This window comes from Botrytis sinoallii (genome assembly GCF_014898435.1).
Source record: "Botrytis sinoallii strain Bc 23 chromosome Unknown BSIN_029, whole genome shotgun sequence".
NCBI lineage: Eukaryota > Fungi > Ascomycota > Leotiomycetes > Helotiales > Sclerotiniaceae > Botrytis > Botrytis sinoallii.
Genome location: NW_024066056.1, coordinates 208,669 through 229,171, shown reverse-complemented (window position 1 = coordinate 229,171; position 20,503 = coordinate 208,669). Strand labels below are relative to the sequence as shown.

Genomic DNA, 20,503 nt, shown 5'->3' with positions numbered 1-20,503 from the left:
AATAAGAACCCTTTTGAATTTTATTTCCGGTCCATGTCGGATTTATTCCAAACTCAAAAATCCAATTTTTACTGCGAGTGATTGGCTCACCAATGGCTTCTACCTTACGTAATCATTTGGTCGAACATCACATCAATGTGAATGAAACCTTCAATGAAATTTTTGAAGTACCTCTCAATACAGCGAAGTTATGGCATATTATTTTACTTGCAGTTTTTACTCATATAGGCGTCGACTTGCCTAGATCGATATGATAACCTTTTACTAATATATCATCAAACATAATTGAAACTCGATGGCCGATAGATTTCAACACACTTGAAATATGAAGAAGTGATGAATCTTATTCTTCCGTGTTTGATATCGCTGATGGCTCCCGTCAAGTATCTGCGACAGCATCGATCCAGTCTGAGTTGTTCATTGGGCAAAGAGAAAGAATGTTCCTTGACATCATTTACCTTACTAGTTGTAAGGTCGGTGGTGTTGTTATGTTTATGAAGTTGAGTTAAGTTTCATAGATAAAACTAAATGGATACCTGGTCTATGTACCGGTAATCTTTTTGATATTGTATACCAAATCAAACAGTTATTATTTCGAATTCAAAGTTAATCGCGTATATCCATGAGCTTTAGTTCACCATATATATATTACATCCCCTATGCTTGAATACAAGCTGATGTCGTTATGAATATTTGAACTACAGTGTTTCAATGTATAAGTTTTGGGTGATTTGACGTACCACTTTGTTCGACCACATGGAGCTCAGTATTATCATACTTAGATTTTCCTTCGGCATCTCGCTTTCTATATTTTGCATCTTCGCTCTCTGAAATGTCTTCCCGGGATTCTGTTGGATCATCATCAGATTCATCTTGTAGTTCACGGAGTTCTTACGCCTCAAGCTCTGGTTCATTTCCAAGTATCGCCAGCACGATATCTTCTATTTTCTCCCGTCGTTCCACGCCACTACCCGAACTTCCCACCAGTTCCCTCCAGAGTCCACAGGATAAAGCAATTGAAAATGTATCGAATGTAACATATTTCGAATCAAAGTCAAGGCGAGATAAATCGTATGGTGACAACACGTCCACATACCTAGTTAATGTTTGCAGTAACGAACCTTTGAACCATCAGATACCAACGCGGCAAAAACTTCTCACTACAGCTCAGAACGGGCCATCCGCTTTAGCACGACTTCAGGATGTGCAAAACGTGTTCTGTGTTGCTTTTGGAATCTTTGATCGATATTATGTAGCATGGAAGGATACTCGAGGGGAAAAACATCAAGGTACGCTTCAAACCATCGCATGGTTGTTTGTCGATAACTGGAATCTGACAGTCGTCAGAGAGCAACAAGCTGCCCCAACTTTTTTACGATTGGCTGCATCCCGAAAGTGGCCAAACACGACATCTGCCTTTATGACAAGTCTCATTCGGTACCAACAATGAGTTCTTTGCTTCTGATAAGGACGATAAGATTTCAGGTCGTGATTCTGTGCCTTCAACCATCGATCATGTATCTAGGTCGTCACTAATTAAGCCAATTGTGCAAATAAATTCTCATCTCATACCCAACCACAATAAAATCGAAGAAGAAACCGCGGAGATACTACGAAATTTGAGATTAAAGAGAAGGAGTACTATGTTTACCTTGGACTACCAGCGCATGACCCTACACAAAACATAATCTGGCGCAGATAAACTTTAGAAGAATTAACATCTCAACCATCTACAGCGGAAATACCACTGGCGGCATACACAATGAATAACATTATTGAGTCACGCCGGATAGAGCCAGAGCCTGTGAGTCATCGGGCTTGAGTCGAAGACGAAGCGGAAAGGTTGACCTATCACGGATTCGTACCTCTTGGTCAGAACAGCCCGTTCAGGTCTCGAATGTCTTGGAACGCGAAGTGTACATTTCCGAGAGGAACTATGTTGATACCTGCATACAGACGGATCTTTGTGGACACCACATAGACGAAATTTTAAGTACCGGAATTGCACCGCCAATTCTACCTCAAGAGCCGTAATATCAACCAGTTCAGACAATGCCATTTGGCTTAACACAAGATTACTTCTCGAGGGCAATACAGTCTTGGAGATGCCTTATATTGTGGATAATCTGTGGAATATGAACATCCGAAGGAATATACTGGAGCAATTGCGCTATCCACCATTTACGCTTTCCACATAGTATCTTCCATTCACCACATACTAGTGGCTATAGCCCTCAAAGCCTTAAGCAAAATTTCATCGCCATATTTCATGGTAGTTGAACGTCCCTCGCCAGATAAGCCAGATGCTCTATCATACACAGGGCATATTGTTCCAATTTCTGGAAGTGCACCTGTTTGAAAATATTGCCTCACAATCCTAGCGCTGCAGATCGAAGGCGTCGAGAGGAATAAATGCTACGTTTTTTCAGCTTTCCGCAAACGAGACGAGATCAGTTTAAGAAAATTGAGTTATTTACACCTTCTAAATCTTGCTGTAAAAGTCTCGATCCATTGAATCTTTTACTCATATTTTGACCACTACTGATAATTAGCAAGAATTGGGTGGCATAAAAATGAATACTGTCCTTACTTCGCAAGAGATGTGACAGGATCCAGGGTATTCGAGACAAATAGAATTGGCTCCGAGGTTGAGCTTTCGATGGGGCCTGAGGAGGGTTGTTAGGGTTCAATGCTCTATACCACGAGTAACAAACATACCTGGAAATGTAAGTTTTGGTCTGAGCTTCCAAAAAGCACACAACATCCGGTTTTTTGCCCATCGATTGCCTAAATAAATACTCTCCTCCCTTACTCGCTGCCAATATTCCAGGAAATCGGTGGCAGTCATATTAGATTGGTCTGGCCCATCAGAGCACGAGATGGCTCCAACAACCTCCTCAGCATAGTCGATAGGGGGCGAGAAGCAATATGAGGAGTATGAATCACTCGAACGACATCGTGGCTGAAGATCCTGCCATGCATATTCAATCGACTTGGAATTTGCAAGAAGTGTTCCATTTCTTTGGGAAACATCATAAAAGATCCTTGCCAGTCCCTCAAACTCTTCGAATGGTGAGTATAAGGCTAAACGGACTGCACCTTTCACATCGCTACTCGTGATAATCTCGGGTTCACGTACGTCAGAAACAGATACTGGAATGGGAGCATCTGTGACGGAAGCGATGATGTCGTCTAAAAGATCGTGAATGTGTTCTGAGCCTCTACTGGAGTATAGAGCGCAGCGTTCGGGACCTGCTTCAAAACAGTGCTCAGAAAATTTATTTATGATGGTGTCAGCATCTTCGAGGTTCCCATCCCAGGTGCCTTTTTGGTTAGCAGAGTTGGACAGAAATTTAGACACAAGGAGGAAGAACTTACCGGCGTAATGGCGATCAGCGTCAACCACGCCATCAAGAACCATACGACCAACAAAGCCTGGATACATAGCTGCAAATGTCGTGCCTAGCAGAGTTCCATACGAGAAATCCCAGTACTGAATCTTATCTACAGATTCAATCTTCGATGATTTAGTGTATTCTCGACCTCGGATTCGTCTCTTGATCTAGATAAGGCTTCCACTATCGCTTTCATGTCCATTGCAACAATAGGTGTATCCATATATGCTCCTAATGCATCCTCCCCATTCTCATCAACACCCATCCGTGTATAGCAAGCATCAGCAAGGGCGTGTTTTCTCGCCCACATAAGTTTAAAGGCTACACTGGAGCTCCCCAACATTCCTTCCGCGTCCGAAGCGACATTCCAGTTCATTCGTTGAGCAGCATCGGGAAAGCATATAAAAGCAGGAGTCGTAAAACCAGTTCCTCGCGGATCAAACGAGACAATATCAAAATACTTATTAGTGGCTTTGGTGTTACTAGTATCATTCGGGTCTGAGGGAGAGTCTACGATGGTTTGTAGATGACGTGCTTGATTTCTGGCAAGATTGACACCCGAGCCTCCTGGACCACCTAGAAGTCGATTAGTATTTGCTCTAGCTTCATCGAGGGAACATCACCAGCTTACCTGGATTGATAATGATAGAACCACCATGTCATGGATCACCCGCGTGTACCTTTGATGGGAGTTTGATCAATGCTATTGCCACACGCCTCAAATCAGTCGATTGGTTATTCCAATCGAGTGGTACTTCGAGACGAGAACATTCAAATGATCTATAGCAAGAATGAAAGCTCAGTTTTGGTGATGGTATAATCTAGAAAAGGATTCATATTAGCAAGTAAACTTCAATAAGGATTGTGGAAACTTGCTGTTTCCCAATCGACATTCTCTGGATCGTGAATAATAATGCTTTTCTGACTGGGCATAAAATTCCAGAGAGCTCTAGCAAAGTAGGCACCCCAGAAGTTCTTCGAAACAACAGCAAATACTAAAATAAGCACGACCAGGAGAAGATAGCGAATATAATGCCCACGCTTGCCAAGGCATGAGTTCCTCTCCAGAGGGGTTATATGTCTTGGCTGTGCGGAAGCGATGAGATCTTCTTGAGCACAAAGCTTTGCCCATCTCGCCGCTGCCATCTTACTTATTTTTCTGTTCTCCATATTCTTTCTATATATTGGAATTCTGAAGTACTCTGATACTCTGTTGCGAGTCCTGATACTTATCAATGTTTATGACATAGGTATTGCGCCCTTGGTCAATCAAGGAAACCATCGATACAGGAAAATAAGCAGATAACGCTCAAAGATTACACTCTGCAAGGGGTCCCAGCATAATCTAGGATAACAGCTTCACTTACCGAGCTTACCTTTATTAAGCTGACATCTATGTCATACCTACCTACTCATATGTGGTGTGGCTCGAGAGACTAGGGGTTGTGTGGCTTAGATTCAGGGGGAATGCTGTCAGCCACCGAGTATCATCTCCCATTCCCGCATTGTTTACTTATTCTGTACGTTCGGCTTTTTGATACAGCAAACATCGCGCTACGCCTAATTTTACCACACGAGTTGATTGTTGAGTTTCATTGTTAAGTTTTCAAGTCATATTGGTAGACAGTTTTTGCTTAGTCCCCAATGCCCAAGGTAGCGAAAGGAAGGAGACAGCGAGCATACCGGCCGAAGACCAAGACGGGTTGCCTGACTTGCCGAAGTAAGTTTCAGAAAATTAAAAGGATAACAAAAACTAAATAACCACATAGTACGAAGAATAAAGTGTGACGAGGTAAAACCCGCATGTCTTAAATGTACATCAACTCGTCGGGTGTGTCCAGGCTATCATGTCCCAACCTTGGACACGTCGCCTTCGAGTGATATGAGTCTCATCACAGCAAACTCTTCATTTGATATCCTTAGTTCCCCGCAATCAAAGCGATCGTTTGCATTCTTTGTGCAAAGGACTTGCTCTCAATTAGCCGGATTTTTCGGTTCCGATTTCTGGGAAAGACTTGTGCTTCAAACCGCGCATCATGAGTCGGCTGTACGCCATGCCGTTGTAGCTCTAGGCGCTATTCATGAATTATCAGAGCAGAAGACGCAAATTTCTGATATTGATAAGGTTTTTGCTTTAGAGCAATACAATTTTGCGATTAGAGATCTTTTAGCTCCGCTGTCTCGGGATGAAAAGCGAGGTGTCGATGTTTGTCTTATCGCTTGCATTATTTTCGCTAACTTTGAGGTATTTCTCGTTTCTGTAACTAGTGTGTTGTTACCATTCATGTGCTTGCTTACATGCTGATTCTCATAGAGTATGGCAGGACAACGTGCTTCAGCAGGCGCACATATAAAAAGTGGCGCGAAGCTGCTGCGTGAAACCGAATGGGACCAACAGAATGGAATGGTTTATCATCAAACACTCGGTTCGAAAAGTCCTGTCGATTTATATGCTTCTCCAGGGGCTCTAGCTAGGATATATTCCGGATTAGATAGAGAATGTACAACCATAAAAGGTTTTGTACGTCTTTTTTTGTCCTTCCCCTCATCTCCCTGTCTATACTTTGATTAATATTATTGCTACAGTTGGCCGAACGTTACGAGCCTTTATTCTATGGAAATCCACTGTCCGGAATAATAAACGACAACGTTCCTGTATTCTTTCGTAATGTCGAAGAAGCCAAAAACTGTTTCGAATACGGTTGTTACCTATTCCAACGCAGTGTCGCGCGTGCTTCCGAACCTCCAACTGAACCTGTAAATTTCCCCATCGATTTCGAAACCCGTATTCGTCAGATCATTGATAATTTTGAGGCTCTGCATTCGAAATATTCGCATGAGCTCCAAGCATTTATAGAAGCGAGAGGCTCGTCTTTCACCCCCAAAGAAGACATCGCCGTTGCAGTACTACAACTTCACTCATTGGATAATCATATATCATGCTATATCCAATATTTGCCACCAACACATCGCTTACACTGGAGTGAATTCATGCCTCAAATCCAGAGAATGATAATGCTGGGTCAGAAAATCATCTCTTATATCTTATCTGACAGTAGCTGTGGAGAATCAACCATTTCCTTTAATTTAGACATGGGCGTTATTATCCCCCTTTATAACTTAGTTCGCCATTGCAAAGAACCTATCATTCGTCGCCAGGTTATTAGTCTTCTCCGCTCGTTTAAACGTCAGGAGGGACTTTGGAACAGCATACTAGTCGCGAATGCTTTGGATAGAATTGTGGAAATTGAGGAAAGCACGTTGAGCGAAGTGAACACTTATTCTGAACACGCAAGACCGTTGACTGTTGATCCAATCCTTGATTTAGATTCCAGAGGAGGGCGCTTGGTATACACTCGACAAGGACAAGAAATCAATACTCAAAATAAGATAGTCGAGGAGATGTTCACTTGGTGACTTTGCGCTATTGGGATGGAGAAGTTAAGCTTGGGCTGAGATATAGGAGATACTCCAGATGAACGTGATATAATGATGTATACCTACAGATAGCACTCAATCTATCGTCCGCATTTGAGAATCTCATCACTAGTTGTGAGATTACCTCTAAGTAGCATTACAGACTAAGCTTGCTGCTCTACTTGTAAAGACCATGCGTATAAGCATGAACCAAGCAATAGGTTAAAATGGGTTTTGCTGCCTTGCTCTTTGCAAGATATTAAGCATATTCTCTCATACCTAGGTATCTAAACAATCTCACAACTCGTACGATAAAGATCCCAACATTTCCGCAGCTATCCACTATTCCATACCCCAAATACTGACAGGTCGTTCTATTCATGCAAGATATTTAGTTCATACACCATTAATGTCCTTACGGTATTGAATCTCAAGCAGATATCCATCTCATTCTCATTCTCATTCATCTCCTCAGTAGCTCACATTACCCTTATAATCACAATATTCCACACCAGTCAACAAACAAATGCTTCTTATCTACAGTTACCAAGCTCAAGAAAAGCGAGTACCCTTCAAACACACAATGTAGCACACAAACTCCACCAGAAAAAACCTCTCCCCCTCTCTTCAATTTCCTACACCTCATTTCCCAACCCCATCTATCCATCCATCCATCTACCCATCCATCTCAGTCCACCCCATCAATCTTCTCCCAATAAACCTCCCACATCCATCTCCACGCCCAAAGAATCTTCTCACCTTCACCTGTAACTCTCATTAAACTATACTATACATTAGAACCTTAACCCTCGCTCCCGCCACAAAACTTTCTAGCGTACCTAGGTACGTACTACAACATCTTTTCTGCGCGAGACTTAGTGTTCATTTCCCCTCTTACTTACACATCCCCATCGCAACTACCTAGTACCAACTAATCTTCAGACCCCTCTCGACTACCAACCCTAACTCTTCATCGCGCGTTCATCTCCCTCGTGCTTTCACACTTACAATTTACAACTTACAACTTACAATAAACATAACATAACATAACATAACATAACATAACATAACATAACATAACATAACATAACAGAAATCGTATTTCATACACCCTATCTATCTTTCTACTCTCAGCTCTTCCAAATCTATCTATTCATCTATCTATCTATAAGAATTTTCATGCGCGCTAAAAAGAAGAAGGAGCCCAACCAATACAACAATCCGAAGGAAGAAACCATCTTTCCCTCCGCTAACTACTTTATGTACGCAAGATACGCTCAATATAACCGCCCCACTGCTTATGAACATTATTTCTCAATCCCCGCCCGATCTTCACGCTGTACCCATGATTCTCTTGACTCTCAGCCAAACCTCGAAAGCTTCCAATTTCAACCCCACCCTCACATATCCCAACCACGCCACCAACAATCTAAATCCATTCGCCGGCCACAAAAGGCTACCCCTCGCTTTGATCTGTTCCAGCTGCTCCTCAAACACCGTTCTTGTGCAATATCTCGCTAGAATCAAGAAAGTTCTCACAGGTCCCTGTCGCGTATGTAAATTCTCATCCAAACTCCTCGTCAAGTCATTCGTTTTCAATATCAACAAAATAATTCGCGGAACCTGTCCTAACATTTGTACAAGTTGTTGAAGCATTCCTTCACCCAATGCATCATTAATATTTTTCTTCTCTTCTTCCGATCGCTCGAGCGCGACATCTTTCGTTAGGATGGTGTAATCGCGACCTGTAATAGCCGAGGCGAATAGGGGGAATTGTTCATCGGTTACACCAGCCACTTCCTTAGCGTATTTGCGCATACGGGGTTCATTAGCGTCAATTACTGCTAACCAGAGTTTTGCATAAGAGCGACGGAGTTCGAGAGGTATATCACGGTACAGACCATGGTCGTAAAGAATGACGTCGAAATTGGCGCCACGGCGATTGTCGTTTTTGCGAATAGCGAGATTACCCCCGTGAGGGTCACAATGTAGAGGAGCATTATTGCCAAAGATCATTTCGTTGAAGATACGAGCGAGGGCAGCGGATACTTCGTCGCGATCGATACCGTTAGAATCAAGAAATTCGAGATCATCCAATCGGTGTCCTGCAACATTCTCCATAACTAATATGCGTTTCTTTGCCCATAAAACATCAGGTATAATCAATGGTAGTTCCGGTATCCGTGAGAAGTAATCTTTTGTCCGCAAAGCATTCTTTCCCTCTTCAGTAAAGTCCAGTTCGATTGGCAATGAAATCTCCATTTCCGATGATAACCATTCTAGATCATACTCTGGGAAGAATCTCTTCAACGTCGCGAATGTGAAGCTAGTTAATGCCAGATCAAGAGCCGCCCATTCCGCCAAGTTTGGATGTTGAACCTTCACCGCAACCTTTTGTCCCGTTTCCTTGACAGTAGCTAGATGTACCTGAGCTAAAGATGCTGCCCCTATCGGTAGAGGTGCAAATTCCGAAAAGTAATCTGAAAGTTGTTCGCCGGTATCCATCATAAACATATTCTCTATCGACTCCAACGATGAAACAGGACATTTATCCTGCAAGGGTATAAATGTGGTCGTCCATTCTAACGGTAGAAGATAATTCATAGCACTCTGCGAAAACCAATTAGCCGATGCATCATGCATCTAGGTGTAACTAAATTCCATACCAAATGTTGCCCGAGTTTTATAAATATACTCCCATTCTTCTCCAAGACTCTCAATGTCCGGTCCGCACATCTCTGGTGACAATCTTTCAATCTTCTATCCTGTTCTGCCTGATCTTCAATCTTCTCATTGTGGTTCAATGTAACTCGATAACTGTCGCACCTCGAATTAGCCACTTGTCCCAAACGATCCGACACAATGCTAGAAAATCACTCACTCATTGATACAAACAAACAGCGTACTGACCACTCTCCCTGTCCTCTCCACCGCTTCATACGCATGCCTTATATCATCCGTGAAAGCAAGTCCAGTTGCCGCTACGCCCCCCGCGGCAGAAGCCATGATAACTTTATTTCCCCTTCCATTATGCTGATATCCATTTCCATGTCCATATCCATATCCACTTCCTCCTCTCTTCCCCGTCGAATAAGTCGCATTCTGCACCCAAGATTTCCTAGTCCCTCTCTGTACACATCTCCCACAAGTCCACGGTCTCGCCCTCGCCCACGCCGATGCCGATGCGAAATTAAGTCCCTTCATCTCATTCAACCTTGCGTATCGTACACGTAGAACAAATTCCCATGCGAAACCCACACAAAACTCTCCTTGAGAAATTATCGAACACGATCCATCAATTCATAAAATTCCATTACAAGCAAAAGATTCATAAATAGGTGCTCAATGCAAAAGTGTTGAGGACTTATCTATCTGAATGGAAAAAAAGTGGTAAAGTCCCTTATTTAATGATCCCTGTCGATCGAACCCCGAAGATCGCATGACGTCCTCTATTTATTTTCCCATGTTCAAAAAAACCGTTCGATTATTTGAGTTCATCCACGGACTAGATATCTAATACAACTATCGTACAAGCAAACAAGAAGAGAAATGTGAAGTTACTCAAATTCTTCTAATCAATTTACAAGAATCATTTCACCATGGCTCCTCGCAAATTCAATTTAAATGGCAAGGTATCAATCATGTTATCCCAATTCCCTTTATCCACCCATTCATTCCCCTCCATCCCTCCCAGCTCCTTCCCAGCTCCCACTAACAACCCCTCCTTCTAGACCTTGACTGCTCCTCTAGCAGCCGCAACCATGGCACTACTCCTATTCACATACACCCGCACATCCATCCGGGCAGCCAAGCAGAATGCTCAAAAACATCGCGAAGCAGACGGTGGACAGATCGATTGGGCCAATGAAAGTTTAAGGCGTCATGGACAATTAGATGCGCCTGTGGAGCAAACGACCGTGAAACAATTACTGGGAACGGCAAAAGATAATTTGGAGGAGCTGAGGAGGAAAGGAAATGCGCCCGAGAGGCATGACGTGGAGAGGAAGCTGAGAGAGCGAGCGGCGAAAGGAAGAGAAGGTGGTTTTGCTGGGAAAGCAGAGTAATGTTGAATGAAAATAACAATGGAGATGGGAACGGTGTTTGGGTTTATTGAAGTGCACAGCTACTTCAACAGTTTGTATTTCTAGGTTACACGTGGGAGTTGGGGAGATCTTTACAAAACTGCACATCCAAGTCAAGGTGGAACATCAAACAATCATTTGCCATGATGGCTAATACCATCTATAAGTACAATTCCCCTGTTCACAAAAAGGTATCATTCAGATATGAACGTCTGTAATATCTTCCATAAACACAAAGGCCGCATCATGCTAACTCAATACCTAATGGCTGAGTACATGACCGAACGTCCGCAAACTTCAAATGCTTTAAAATGCAAAAATGTTTCTTGGTTTCTTCATTACCTCGAACCTTGGAGGTGTGTGCCATATTTTTTTGAAGTTTATACATCTTGCCGAGAAGGATAGTCAAATATGTGAAACATTTACCAATCTTCTCCCGATTTTCGTAATCCTTCTGCCTTGGCATGATTTAAATGTTTCATAACATACTCATAGGTGAGCATGGTAGTTGTGGCCGCAGGTACCGCTCTCATCATATTCGTGCCCATACCTGCATAAAATGCCCTCCATCCTTCTTCGCGTAATATCGTTTTAAATGTCATTACAATTCCCCTATATTTCGGGACCGCTTGTTTGATTTGAGCAAGGGGGTTGGAAGCCCCGTGTTGATGGGAGTGTCCTTCTAGACCTCCCCTAAATGCGCCATATTCTGTTGAAGCAGCTGGCATGGATCTCTGTTGAGTTTGAAGTCTTGTCCGAATGACTTCGTGAGGATAGGTGGTAGAGCTTGCTATGACCTTACTGAGCACACTTGCAGATAACACTCCAAATAGATGAGCACTTTCATCACCTTCTGCTGACTCTCCCATCCCCTTGCCTGTGAACTTCTTCTTGAGATATTCATAAGCTGGAAACTGGACAGCCACGTGTGTCAAACCAAGTAGTGCAGGAGTCAGACCAGAATAAAAGGATAGGATTCCTTCAGTCCTGTACATCACTTTTGCTGCATCTAAAGTTGACCGATAATGCCAAGGTGGTCTGGCTCCGTTATTCTTTGCCTTGCGGCTAACTTGTGACATCAGACGTGTCTTTATAACCCAGATAGGATTGGTAACCATTGTCGATGAAGCTCCAGCGATTATTGAGGACCAAAAATTGACCACTACTGTATTATCTGTAGAGATTTATTTAGCTTCCATCGTCATACTTAAGATTTACTCTTAATTCATACCGGTGTGAGGTGCAAAGAACTGTTTTGATCTACCATAGACCGTAAACCAAACTGCCCATGTAGGTAGATAACCAAGGATAATTGGACCAAGGCCTCGATACAATCCTTTCAGCCCCTCTTCCCGCCATATCACCCTTCCAGTTCCAAGTAAACCATTATATACCGCTTGTCCCGCAGGTAGTGACCCTAGTCCTTGTGCGGCTCTGAACCCCCCTTGTGCTTGTAGTTTCGTCTTAATAACATCTAGTGGACAAGTGACAACTCCAGAAGTAAAACCACCGACCGCCCCCGCAAATGCATTGAATTCCCATTCCGCCCTTGTTCTAGCTACTCTCTCCAATCTAGTGATAGGTGAATCTCCTCCTCCAAACGTTAAACTCGATGTGAATTGTTGGGTGGTAGGTTGAGAGGACGCAAAATCCTCGGATCCCGATGATGATGGCGTGCTGCGTTCATGTGACATTGTAATTGTTGTTGGCGCAAATATCTAATAGCTTCTGCTACTTCAGCCAGAGGCAGGCAGAAGTGAATCTCGCCGAGACGAAAGCCGCCGATGGGTTTGGAAGGCCTTCACTTGTTGTCGCCGTTCTTTTCTTGCAATCTCGTGTCCCGGTGTGCGGGGAAAGATCCCACGCAGCACGCCAGTGACACAACAGCTAACGGTTATCGCAGGCCATTGACAATCGCCTGAATGTTTGTAGAAGTTTCGTGGATTGTGCGAGCCTTGAAAAGTTGGAAAGGTGGGCTTTTGGGGGTTCTTTGAGGAAAGTGGGTTGAGGATTTTGTGGTTGAGGGAAACACCGGACTTCAAGACCGGCTCAAAATTCTCGGAAAGCTTATAAAATAGATTATTCAATCAATCGCTTGAGAAAAAGGGTCGAACCGCCAAGCCAAAGTAAGAAGCAGGTACAATTCAAAACGGAGGATGAAATCTTATGGATGAGCTTGTGATTGAATCTGATTTGATGATATTTATGATTATAAGGATGTCGTTTCGATGTTCTAGATATCAAAAGAAGAAAGAAGGTTGTGTGAGAAATGTAGGCAAGTAGGTACACAAGAAATAGAACTACGAGTAGAATATCATAATTCTAATTCAACAAAGTGGGGGAAATCAACCCGTTTGGTTCGAGACAGGGAAAGCTTGATTTTAAAAGGCCTAGGTAGGTGGTGAGCGATGGATGGATGGATGATAGGAATGATATGATATACCTACCTCCTACCAGTAGTATGTTATGTATGAACAGTTGGAACTTGAGTATAATTGGTTTACTAGGTGTCGCTACACCTGGTATCTAGATGTTTTGTCTGCACCTACTCATATCCTATCCTACCATTAAGCGGTATTCAATGGCACAGCAGCATCTCTACTAGCATCTTATATTAACTATCATGTTAACCATCATCTAATAAGCTCCAGTGGTGATTGATGCATTGATACAACGTTCTAATTCTACTCGAGTAGCTAATCAATGTGGAAAGCCTCAATTAGACGAGTAGTTCTCCCAGTATTGTGATCATCATGAACATTCTACTCCATATATACCATGACATGATCTATTAAACAGCACATCTTCAAACCCGAATTGAGGAAAGAAACCATTACATACACCTCTCAATCAAACCTTCATCTCAAACAAAGAAAATCGTCTCATCCCACATCCACATCCATCTCCACCTCTACTCGCCTTTCTCTCCATACAAAACTCATCTCATTGTGAACATTAATCCTGCCGATATCTTCCCCCACCCATTTTATTCCGTTCCGTCCCTCATTCCTCCCAACCAATCACAGACCCCTCAAACAACGCTGACTCGCTTACCTAATACACTCATAACTTTTGAACTTCACTCTCAATATACACCACCAGAATCGACGAATTCCCCTCTCTCCCCAATACCACCCCTCCAAATCCACCCATCATGTCTGCACCATCGTTAGCAAGCTGGATTTCCAAGAAGCCCGGGCTCTTGAAGATGATGAAGCCTTTGGCCTCATGGTACACCAACGCTGCTGGATACCGTCAGTTGGGATTAAGGTATGCGATATTTTTGATTGCACCTCAAATATGCAATACAGGAACATAAATGCATGTGAATTGGGATATGTAAAGCAGAGAAGAGAAACTAACATGTCACGAAATTACAGAGCCGATGACTTACTCCCCGAGGAATCCGAAGAGGTTCTTCTTGCGCTCAAGCGTTTACCGCAAAAGGAAGCTTATGATCGTGTTTTCCGTCTGCGAAGAGCTGTTCAGGTACGCACGCCATTGCTTGCTCGAATCAATTGAGTAAACAAAAATTAGACGCACGACTGACAATCCTACAGTGTTCCGTCCAACATCAACTTTTGCCCAAGGATCAACACACCAAGCCCGAAGACGTGAGTCTCATTTATTCATTCATTCCTTCCAGCATATTTCCACGCTCGTTCTAACCCATAAATTTCACAGGATTACGCATACCTCTCCCCCATCATTGCCGAGATCCAAGCCGAGGCCAAGGAACGTGCTGATTTGGAATCATTGACTATTACCAAGAAGAACTAGAGAGGAGAAAAGCAGGGGATGCAGATGAGGCGACGCTGGATATGTATATTTGGGAAGGCGGGAAAGTCAAGTGAAGTGAAGGAATGAGATGAGGCGAGAATTTTAGAGGATGGGGAATGAAAAGCACCGAGATGAGATGTGATGCTCTGTACTTTATAACGATGATCATCAATTCGAAAAACAAAAAGTCACTCTACTCTACATGATGGTTGTGTGAAGAAAGAAGATGAGATATCGTGCAACTTGACAACTTCGCTGTCTAGATAGATATCTGGCTGAACTGGGGTCTGGAGCCAGTCGTGGCGATACAATAAGACAAAATAGTATCACAAATAAGCATCACAAGAAGAAAACGCACATCCAAATAACACAAGCCTCCTCTCATTCGCAAACCAGTGTATCTACCCAGTAAGCTATTCTATCTATTCCACTCTCTACTCTCCTCTCCTCTCCTCTCCTTTCCTTTCCTTCCTTTCCTTCCTTTCCCAAGCCTTTTGATATCCTCTCAGGATCACCCAACTAACTATTCGCACCCATATCCACCCACCCATCCATTATTCATAGATACCTCAATATCCATACACATAGAAACATTTACAAATCTCACAACCTCTACTCCCTCTTAACCACATTCGCACTCTCGTTCGCATTCTCGTTAAATCCCACCTTCCTATTCATCATCCTCCATTTTTCATCCAGTGCACCACAGAAGAACTAAGACCATTCATAAACAAATCGCAATTGGGACATTTCTATTACAGTGGTATGCTGTCCTTGCAACCATGCTTGCTAACAAGCCCAAGCCCTTATCTTCATTCGTAAAAAAATGATCAAACTCCCGGACCCCCTAGAATGAAAAATGAAAAAAGTTCGGTACAAGAATCTCGAAGTTAAAAAAACCCCCTTCGAAAAGAGGTTGGGGGGAATCATTTTTCCCCTCCTTTTTGAATGTTGATTCCTTTTCCGAATCCAATCATACAAAATCTTCTCTTTCTGACTAAAAAAACACACCGTATATGCATCAAGACGTGTCCGAACGAATTTCTTAATACAGTGGCATCTCAAATGTTGTTACCGGGCTTCTCCTCCGTGTCCATGTGCCAGACGACATAGTTGGGCAATCCAATAACTTCATACCCTGCTCTCTTGGCCATTTTTGCGAACCCTTCAGTCTCGGCTTGATTTTCGAATGCGTAGGCGGGGAAGTTAATTCCTATACATTGGTCAATGATTTGCTCTCTTCAAAATTACCTGGCACAATTACCTGATCTGTGAACATCTGCCTTGACAATAATGTTGACTCCACCAATACCATCAAGCTTAACTTCCTCATCCTTGGTTTCTCTCCAATTACCCATCAAAGCCATGTAAGTGCGACCAGTATCGAATTCTTTATAACCTGAGTATTGTTAATATAGTGACACAAAAAAAATTGAAATTAATACATACCTTCGACGATAACTGTGTCTTTGTCAAGTTTTGAGGCAAGCTTAAGTGCTTTATCCGACTCGATCCATGAGTTGTAATCAACTAGAGACGATTAGCATCCATCGCAGACTTCCGAGTGTGGTCTAGACTTACATCGACCCTCAATATCAACCCCATCACGGTATCGATGGAACCAGACATCTGCAAAAGTCAGTAAATGTAACGAATCCTACAAAAGAGAAGTATTCATACTTGGAACAATGATATCTCTATCGTGAGCAATGAAATCCTCAATGATCTTCTCAGGACTATCAACGATGTCTGCATCTCTCCAGTAGACCCATGAATGTTCTGGTTTCAATGCCGCAGATAAGAGATAGTTTCTGGCACGAGCCATGATCTTTCTTCGGGGTGCCTGAGCTGCATATGCATGACGTTCCTCAACGGTCTGGCCCGAAACCGCACCAAAGTCCTTTTGAACAATCAAAGCACTGTTGAATGCCTCAGTTTCCTTTCCGTCCTGAATTCTGTCGAGTTCTGCAGCAAGGACAGCAAGAGTGTCATCAGATGAATCGCCAACCAAGAAAGCAAGATCAATCAAATCGTGTGGGTATGACAAGAGTGAGAGTAAATCAAAGTATTTTGGCAAATATGACGCGGCATCTCGGAGAGGGGTCAAGATCAAAATTCGTTCCTTGTTCGCAATTGCTTTTGTAGTAGATCGGATAGGGTTGAGGTCGACACTTTTAATCGTGGTAGAATTGACAACAACTGGCTCATGATGATTAAAGATAACTGGTGTTTGTAAATGCGCGTTCCAGTCGGCCTGTTCATTCAATGTCATCTGCATCGGTGGTTTCGAAGGTCCCCAACAATAATATCTTTAAACACAGTACCAAATCAGCGTTGTTCGTCTTCTCTGGTATTCACTGATAAGCCATAAGTGATGTGCTTGCTTACCTTTGCATCTCTTGTGCTGAAGTACTAATTCCTCTCCATAATAATACAACGACGCCAGCTAATGCTACACATAGTAAAAATCGCGTCCTTGTAAGAAATACCCATATCGCTCTCGCAGGCGGTAATTGTGCTTTTGTAGCCTTCCAATTCATGCCACCCTTTGGACCCAACATGGCGAAACCCCTGTGGCTTCAAAACCACCAGTAACAAAAGTAGATTATATCAATTCGAGACTGCAGACGTAGAAGTAAAAGCGCCCCGAAATTGTGTTGCAAACGATGGTGAAATTGCAAGCTCTTTGACACTAAAATCAGGGAGATTTGGTAGATCTGAAGAAGTTGAGGAGGTCGCGAGTGGCAGGGAGATCCGTTCAGAGTGGCCTCGATGTTCCTACACGAATTTAGAAATTATGCCAAGAGTGTATAAGCGAATGAAAAGAGAGGAACTAGACCTTGTAATATTTATTGAATTTTGAGGGGAACTCCACACAGAAGGAGAAGTTGGGAAGATGGAGAGAAGAAGTATATATTAAGTATTTTCTTTTATACTTGAGATATACATACAATATATTCACTTGTATACGTTTGAGCTGTTGAAAGTGTTGTGTTATTCACTGCCACCCACACCACTATCTATCGATTAATGCTGGAATGATTTTTTTACATACACTACCGTCTGATTCGTACTCTTATCAAGGTATATTGCTTGTGTTGCGTTTGCCAATGCCCATGCCAATTTTTCCCTCCTGTATGTCAATCAATGTCCGGACTCGCGAGTTCGCCTCTATCTGGATCGGATTACCTGGCCAAAAAAGGAGTCATCACGTGAATTGACTATTTTCCAATGAATTTGAAACATAGGTATGGTACTTGAGCTTATACGTAGTAGACTTGGAGTTATCATCTGAAGTCGAGATAATCATCTGTTTGTTTGAGATCAAATATGTGAATGAGCATGCAGGTATCTGTCACTCTGAAGTATTGATCAAATCACTAATACCTTGAGATAGTGGAAATATCTTGCTTACGATTCAGTAATTAGGCTACACAGACTCACAGAGTTCTGTCATTCAGATTCATCAATTCGTCAATTAAACACTTTTCTCGGCAATCACCAAAACAATACAAAATGTCTACAAGACGATCAGCTCGTTTAAGTGCAGCTTCTATTATCACCGAGAAACTATCTGCAACTACGTCTGCTTCTCCTATGGGGAAAACTACCAAGGCTATCGTTGGAAATGGCCCAACAGGAGCTAAGGTGAAAGCCAGCAGGAAGAGAAAGGCTGTATCTTCAGAGATACCAGATTCTTCACTACCTCCCATACTATCAAGCCCCCCGAAAAAGGAGGCTATATCTCCAGAAGAATCCGAACCTTCTCTGCCTCTCATGAAACCAGACCCCAAAAAGAGGAAAATTGCTTCGAATGAATCGCCCGACTCCCTATCCACCAAAATTGCACCTATATCAACCCCAAAGAAAAAGAAGACCTCTCCAATTCTTCCACCTCCAGTGACTCCCACTCCGGCAGCTATCGGGTCAATGTCTAGTCCTTATAAAGACATTGATGATAGTATGCCTCCACCTTCTATTCCCGTTGATCGTCTTGCAGTTCTTAATGGAACAAATGCTCCCTTGGTAACACCTGAAACTCATCGACTCCTTGCCAATAAATCTATGGACGAAGTATCTCCGTCGAAGCCACCTTCAGTAAAAGTATCAACCTCCGATGTTTTGAACAAAGCTATAGAGCACTTGATCAAAGTTGAGCCCAAGTTGAAACCAATCATTGAGAAACACCCATGTAAGATGTTCTCCGCTGAGGGGTTAGCTGAAGAAATTGAACCGTTCAGGGCGTTAGTCAGTGGGATTATATCGCAACAGGTAGGAAAGATCTTAGAAACAAACAATTTTTTCTTCGTATATGTATGGTCCTGACATGGAATTAGGTCTCCGGTGCAGCAGCCAAATCTATCAAAGCTAAATTTGTAGCTCTCTTCAATCCCCCTGATTCAGATCCATCCACTCATACATTTCCTACCCCTTCTGCTATTGTAGCTACTGACATAGCTAATCGTGAGCACAATCCTTTACTTATACATTATCTCCAACCTCAATATCTTCATACTCCTATCCATTCAACTTACCTTCCTAACCCTCTTTTACCTCCCCTTCTCACTAACAAATTCAGTCCGCACCGCCGGCCTCTCTCAACGAAAAGCCGAATACATCTCCGGTCTCGCCCTCAAGTTCACAAATGGCGACTTAACTACCCCCTTCCTTCTCACTGCCTCCTACGAAGAAGTTTTCGATTCCCTAATCCAAGTACGTGGTCTCGGTAAATGGAGCGTTGAAATGTTTGCCTGTTTTGCTCTCAAACGTCTAGATGTTTTCAGTACTGGAGATCTAGGAGTTCAAAGAGGAATGGCTGCGCTCGTTGGAAGGGATGTTGAGAAATTGAAAAAAGCGGGAAAGGGAGCAAAAGGGGGTGGAAAATGGAAGTATATGTCGGAGAAGGAAATGGAAGAAATGGCTGAGAAGTTTAGTCCATATAGGTGGGTTTTTTATGGGCTCGTTTTTGTTGTTCTCTTGGGTGAGATCTCCAGCGAGTCCAACCTCTATCCAATTGCCATGCGAATACGTCACTTTTGTATCTTGATGATGTGTGACAGTTCACTCATCCGAAAATTCAGATGCTATATTTCTATGGAAGTCCCCTCTCAGTTCTAGACCTTCTCCTTGCCCTCGGTATATTGTTAGCTCACAGAATTTACGCACAAGAGTTCCATCTGCGCTCCGTATCTTGCCTTCATAGACTCCCACAATTGTCGATTGAGCCTTATTACAAAAGCTAACAACAATATTAGGACTATCTTCATGTGGTACATGTGGCGAGTAGAAGATACCGATATCACTACCCTTGAAGAATATTCTTGATCTTAGAAGGTTGTGCATGTATACAACTGCACATTGCAGCATACACTGCTGGATACTATCCAGAGAAAGAGGAAGAGATAATAAACCTCCTTGATATGAATAGGAAGATTAATGAATGGAGTTTTCATGGAAATACAGCTTACGGTTATGGAAATTTGACAATAGGACTCAGGATGCGCAGTGAGGACAAATTGCAAAAAACAGCACACCGAAAGGGGATAATGTCATCTTGCAATTCATACTTTAATGTCTCGGTACACATACATAAGATTGAAATATACAATATCATAAATAACGGCAAATGCTTTTCTCGCTATTGTATAGTACAGATCCAGACTCTTAATCTTTCTATTGATAAGTCACATTTTATATTGTTCAATTGATTATTATTTGCGTTGTCGTATACATACCTATCTAAATACATCCACTTAGTCTTGAGTCCTCATATGTAAACCCAATTCACTTCCACCCCGTGCCCCCTATAGTCTGTGGTGCGTTGCTTCA

At 42.7% G+C, this 20,503-nt stretch overlaps 9 protein-coding genes across 9 annotated transcripts; 5 read left to right on the top strand and 4 right to left on the bottom strand.

Moving 5' to 3' along the window:
* Positions 1–832: 832 nt before the first annotated feature.
* EAF02_011029 (uncharacterized protein) lies at positions 833–1,688 on the top strand (the record flags this gene model as incomplete). The annotated part of the gene is made up of 2 exons (XM_038907077.1): positions 833–1,289; positions 1,429–1,688. The coding sequence occupies 2 exons, from the start codon at positions 833–835 to the stop codon at positions 1,686–1,688; spliced, it is 717 nt and encodes a 238-aa protein (XP_038753103.1).
* A 520-nt stretch (positions 1,689–2,208) lies between these two features.
* EAF02_011028 (uncharacterized protein) lies at positions 2,209–4,541 on the bottom strand (the record flags this gene model as incomplete). Its single annotated transcript, XM_038907076.1, has 7 exons — positions 2,209–2,415; positions 2,478–2,538; positions 2,591–2,666; positions 2,719–3,324; positions 3,379–3,517; positions 3,580–3,971; positions 4,322–4,541. The coding sequence occupies 7 exons, from the start codon at positions 4,539–4,541 to the stop codon at positions 2,209–2,211; spliced, it is 1,701 nt and encodes a 566-aa protein (XP_038753102.1).
* A 498-nt stretch (positions 4,542–5,039) lies between these two features.
* Positions 5,040–6,812, top strand: EAF02_011027 (uncharacterized protein; the record flags this gene model as incomplete). Its single annotated transcript, XM_038907075.1, has 4 exons — positions 5,040–5,115; positions 5,165–5,640; positions 5,710–5,916; positions 5,982–6,812. The coding sequence occupies 4 exons, from the start codon at positions 5,040–5,042 to the stop codon at positions 6,810–6,812; spliced, it is 1,590 nt and encodes a 529-aa protein (XP_038753101.1).
* A 1,332-nt stretch (positions 6,813–8,144) lies between these two features.
* Positions 8,145–10,016, bottom strand: EAF02_011026 (uncharacterized protein; the record flags this gene model as incomplete). Its single annotated transcript, XM_038907074.1, has 3 exons — positions 8,145–9,422; positions 9,479–9,629; positions 9,694–10,016. 3 exons carry the CDS (start codon positions 10,014–10,016, stop codon positions 8,145–8,147), a joined length of 1,752 nt encoding a protein of 583 aa, XP_038753100.1.
* Positions 10,017–10,411: 395 nt separating this feature from the next.
* Positions 10,412–10,876, top strand: EAF02_011025 (uncharacterized protein; the record flags this gene model as incomplete). Its single annotated transcript, XM_038907073.1, has 2 exons — positions 10,412–10,444; positions 10,544–10,876. The coding sequence occupies 2 exons, from the start codon at positions 10,412–10,414 to the stop codon at positions 10,874–10,876; spliced, it is 366 nt and encodes a 121-aa protein (XP_038753099.1).
* Positions 10,877–11,152: 276 nt separating this feature from the next.
* Positions 11,153–13,322, bottom strand: EAF02_011024 (uncharacterized protein). The gene is made up of 2 exons (XM_038907072.1): positions 12,126–13,322; positions 11,153–12,068 (listed from the first exon to the last, which is right to left on the bottom strand). Exons 1-2 carry the CDS (start codon positions 12,586–12,588, stop codon positions 11,317–11,319), a joined length of 1,215 nt encoding a protein of 404 aa, XP_038753098.1. The 5' UTR covers positions 12,589–13,322; the 3' UTR covers positions 11,153–11,316.
* A 621-nt stretch (positions 13,323–13,943) lies between these two features.
* Positions 13,944–15,026, top strand: EAF02_011023 (uncharacterized protein). The gene is made up of 4 exons (XM_038907071.1): positions 13,944–14,164; positions 14,275–14,383; positions 14,455–14,508; positions 14,579–15,026. Exons 1-4 carry the CDS (start codon positions 14,049–14,051, stop codon positions 14,672–14,674), a joined length of 375 nt encoding a protein of 124 aa, XP_038753097.1. The 5' UTR covers positions 13,944–14,048; the 3' UTR covers positions 14,675–15,026.
* Positions 15,027–15,735: 709 nt separating this feature from the next.
* EAF02_011022 (uncharacterized protein) lies at positions 15,736–17,235 on the bottom strand (the record flags this gene model as incomplete). Its single annotated transcript, XM_038907070.1, has 6 exons — positions 15,736–15,887; positions 15,939–16,073; positions 16,124–16,204; positions 16,256–16,303; positions 16,355–16,983; positions 17,063–17,235. The coding sequence occupies 6 exons, from the start codon at positions 17,233–17,235 to the stop codon at positions 15,736–15,738; spliced, it is 1,218 nt and encodes a 405-aa protein (XP_038753096.1).
* A 955-nt stretch (positions 17,236–18,190) lies between these two features.
* EAF02_011021 (uncharacterized protein) lies at positions 18,191–19,999 on the top strand (the record flags this gene model as incomplete). Its single annotated transcript, XM_038907069.1, has 4 exons — positions 18,191–18,946; positions 19,012–19,138; positions 19,254–19,617; positions 19,930–19,999. 4 exons carry the CDS (start codon positions 18,191–18,193, stop codon positions 19,997–19,999), a joined length of 1,317 nt encoding a protein of 438 aa, XP_038753095.1.
* Between the last annotated feature and the right edge of the window lie 504 nt (positions 20,000–20,503).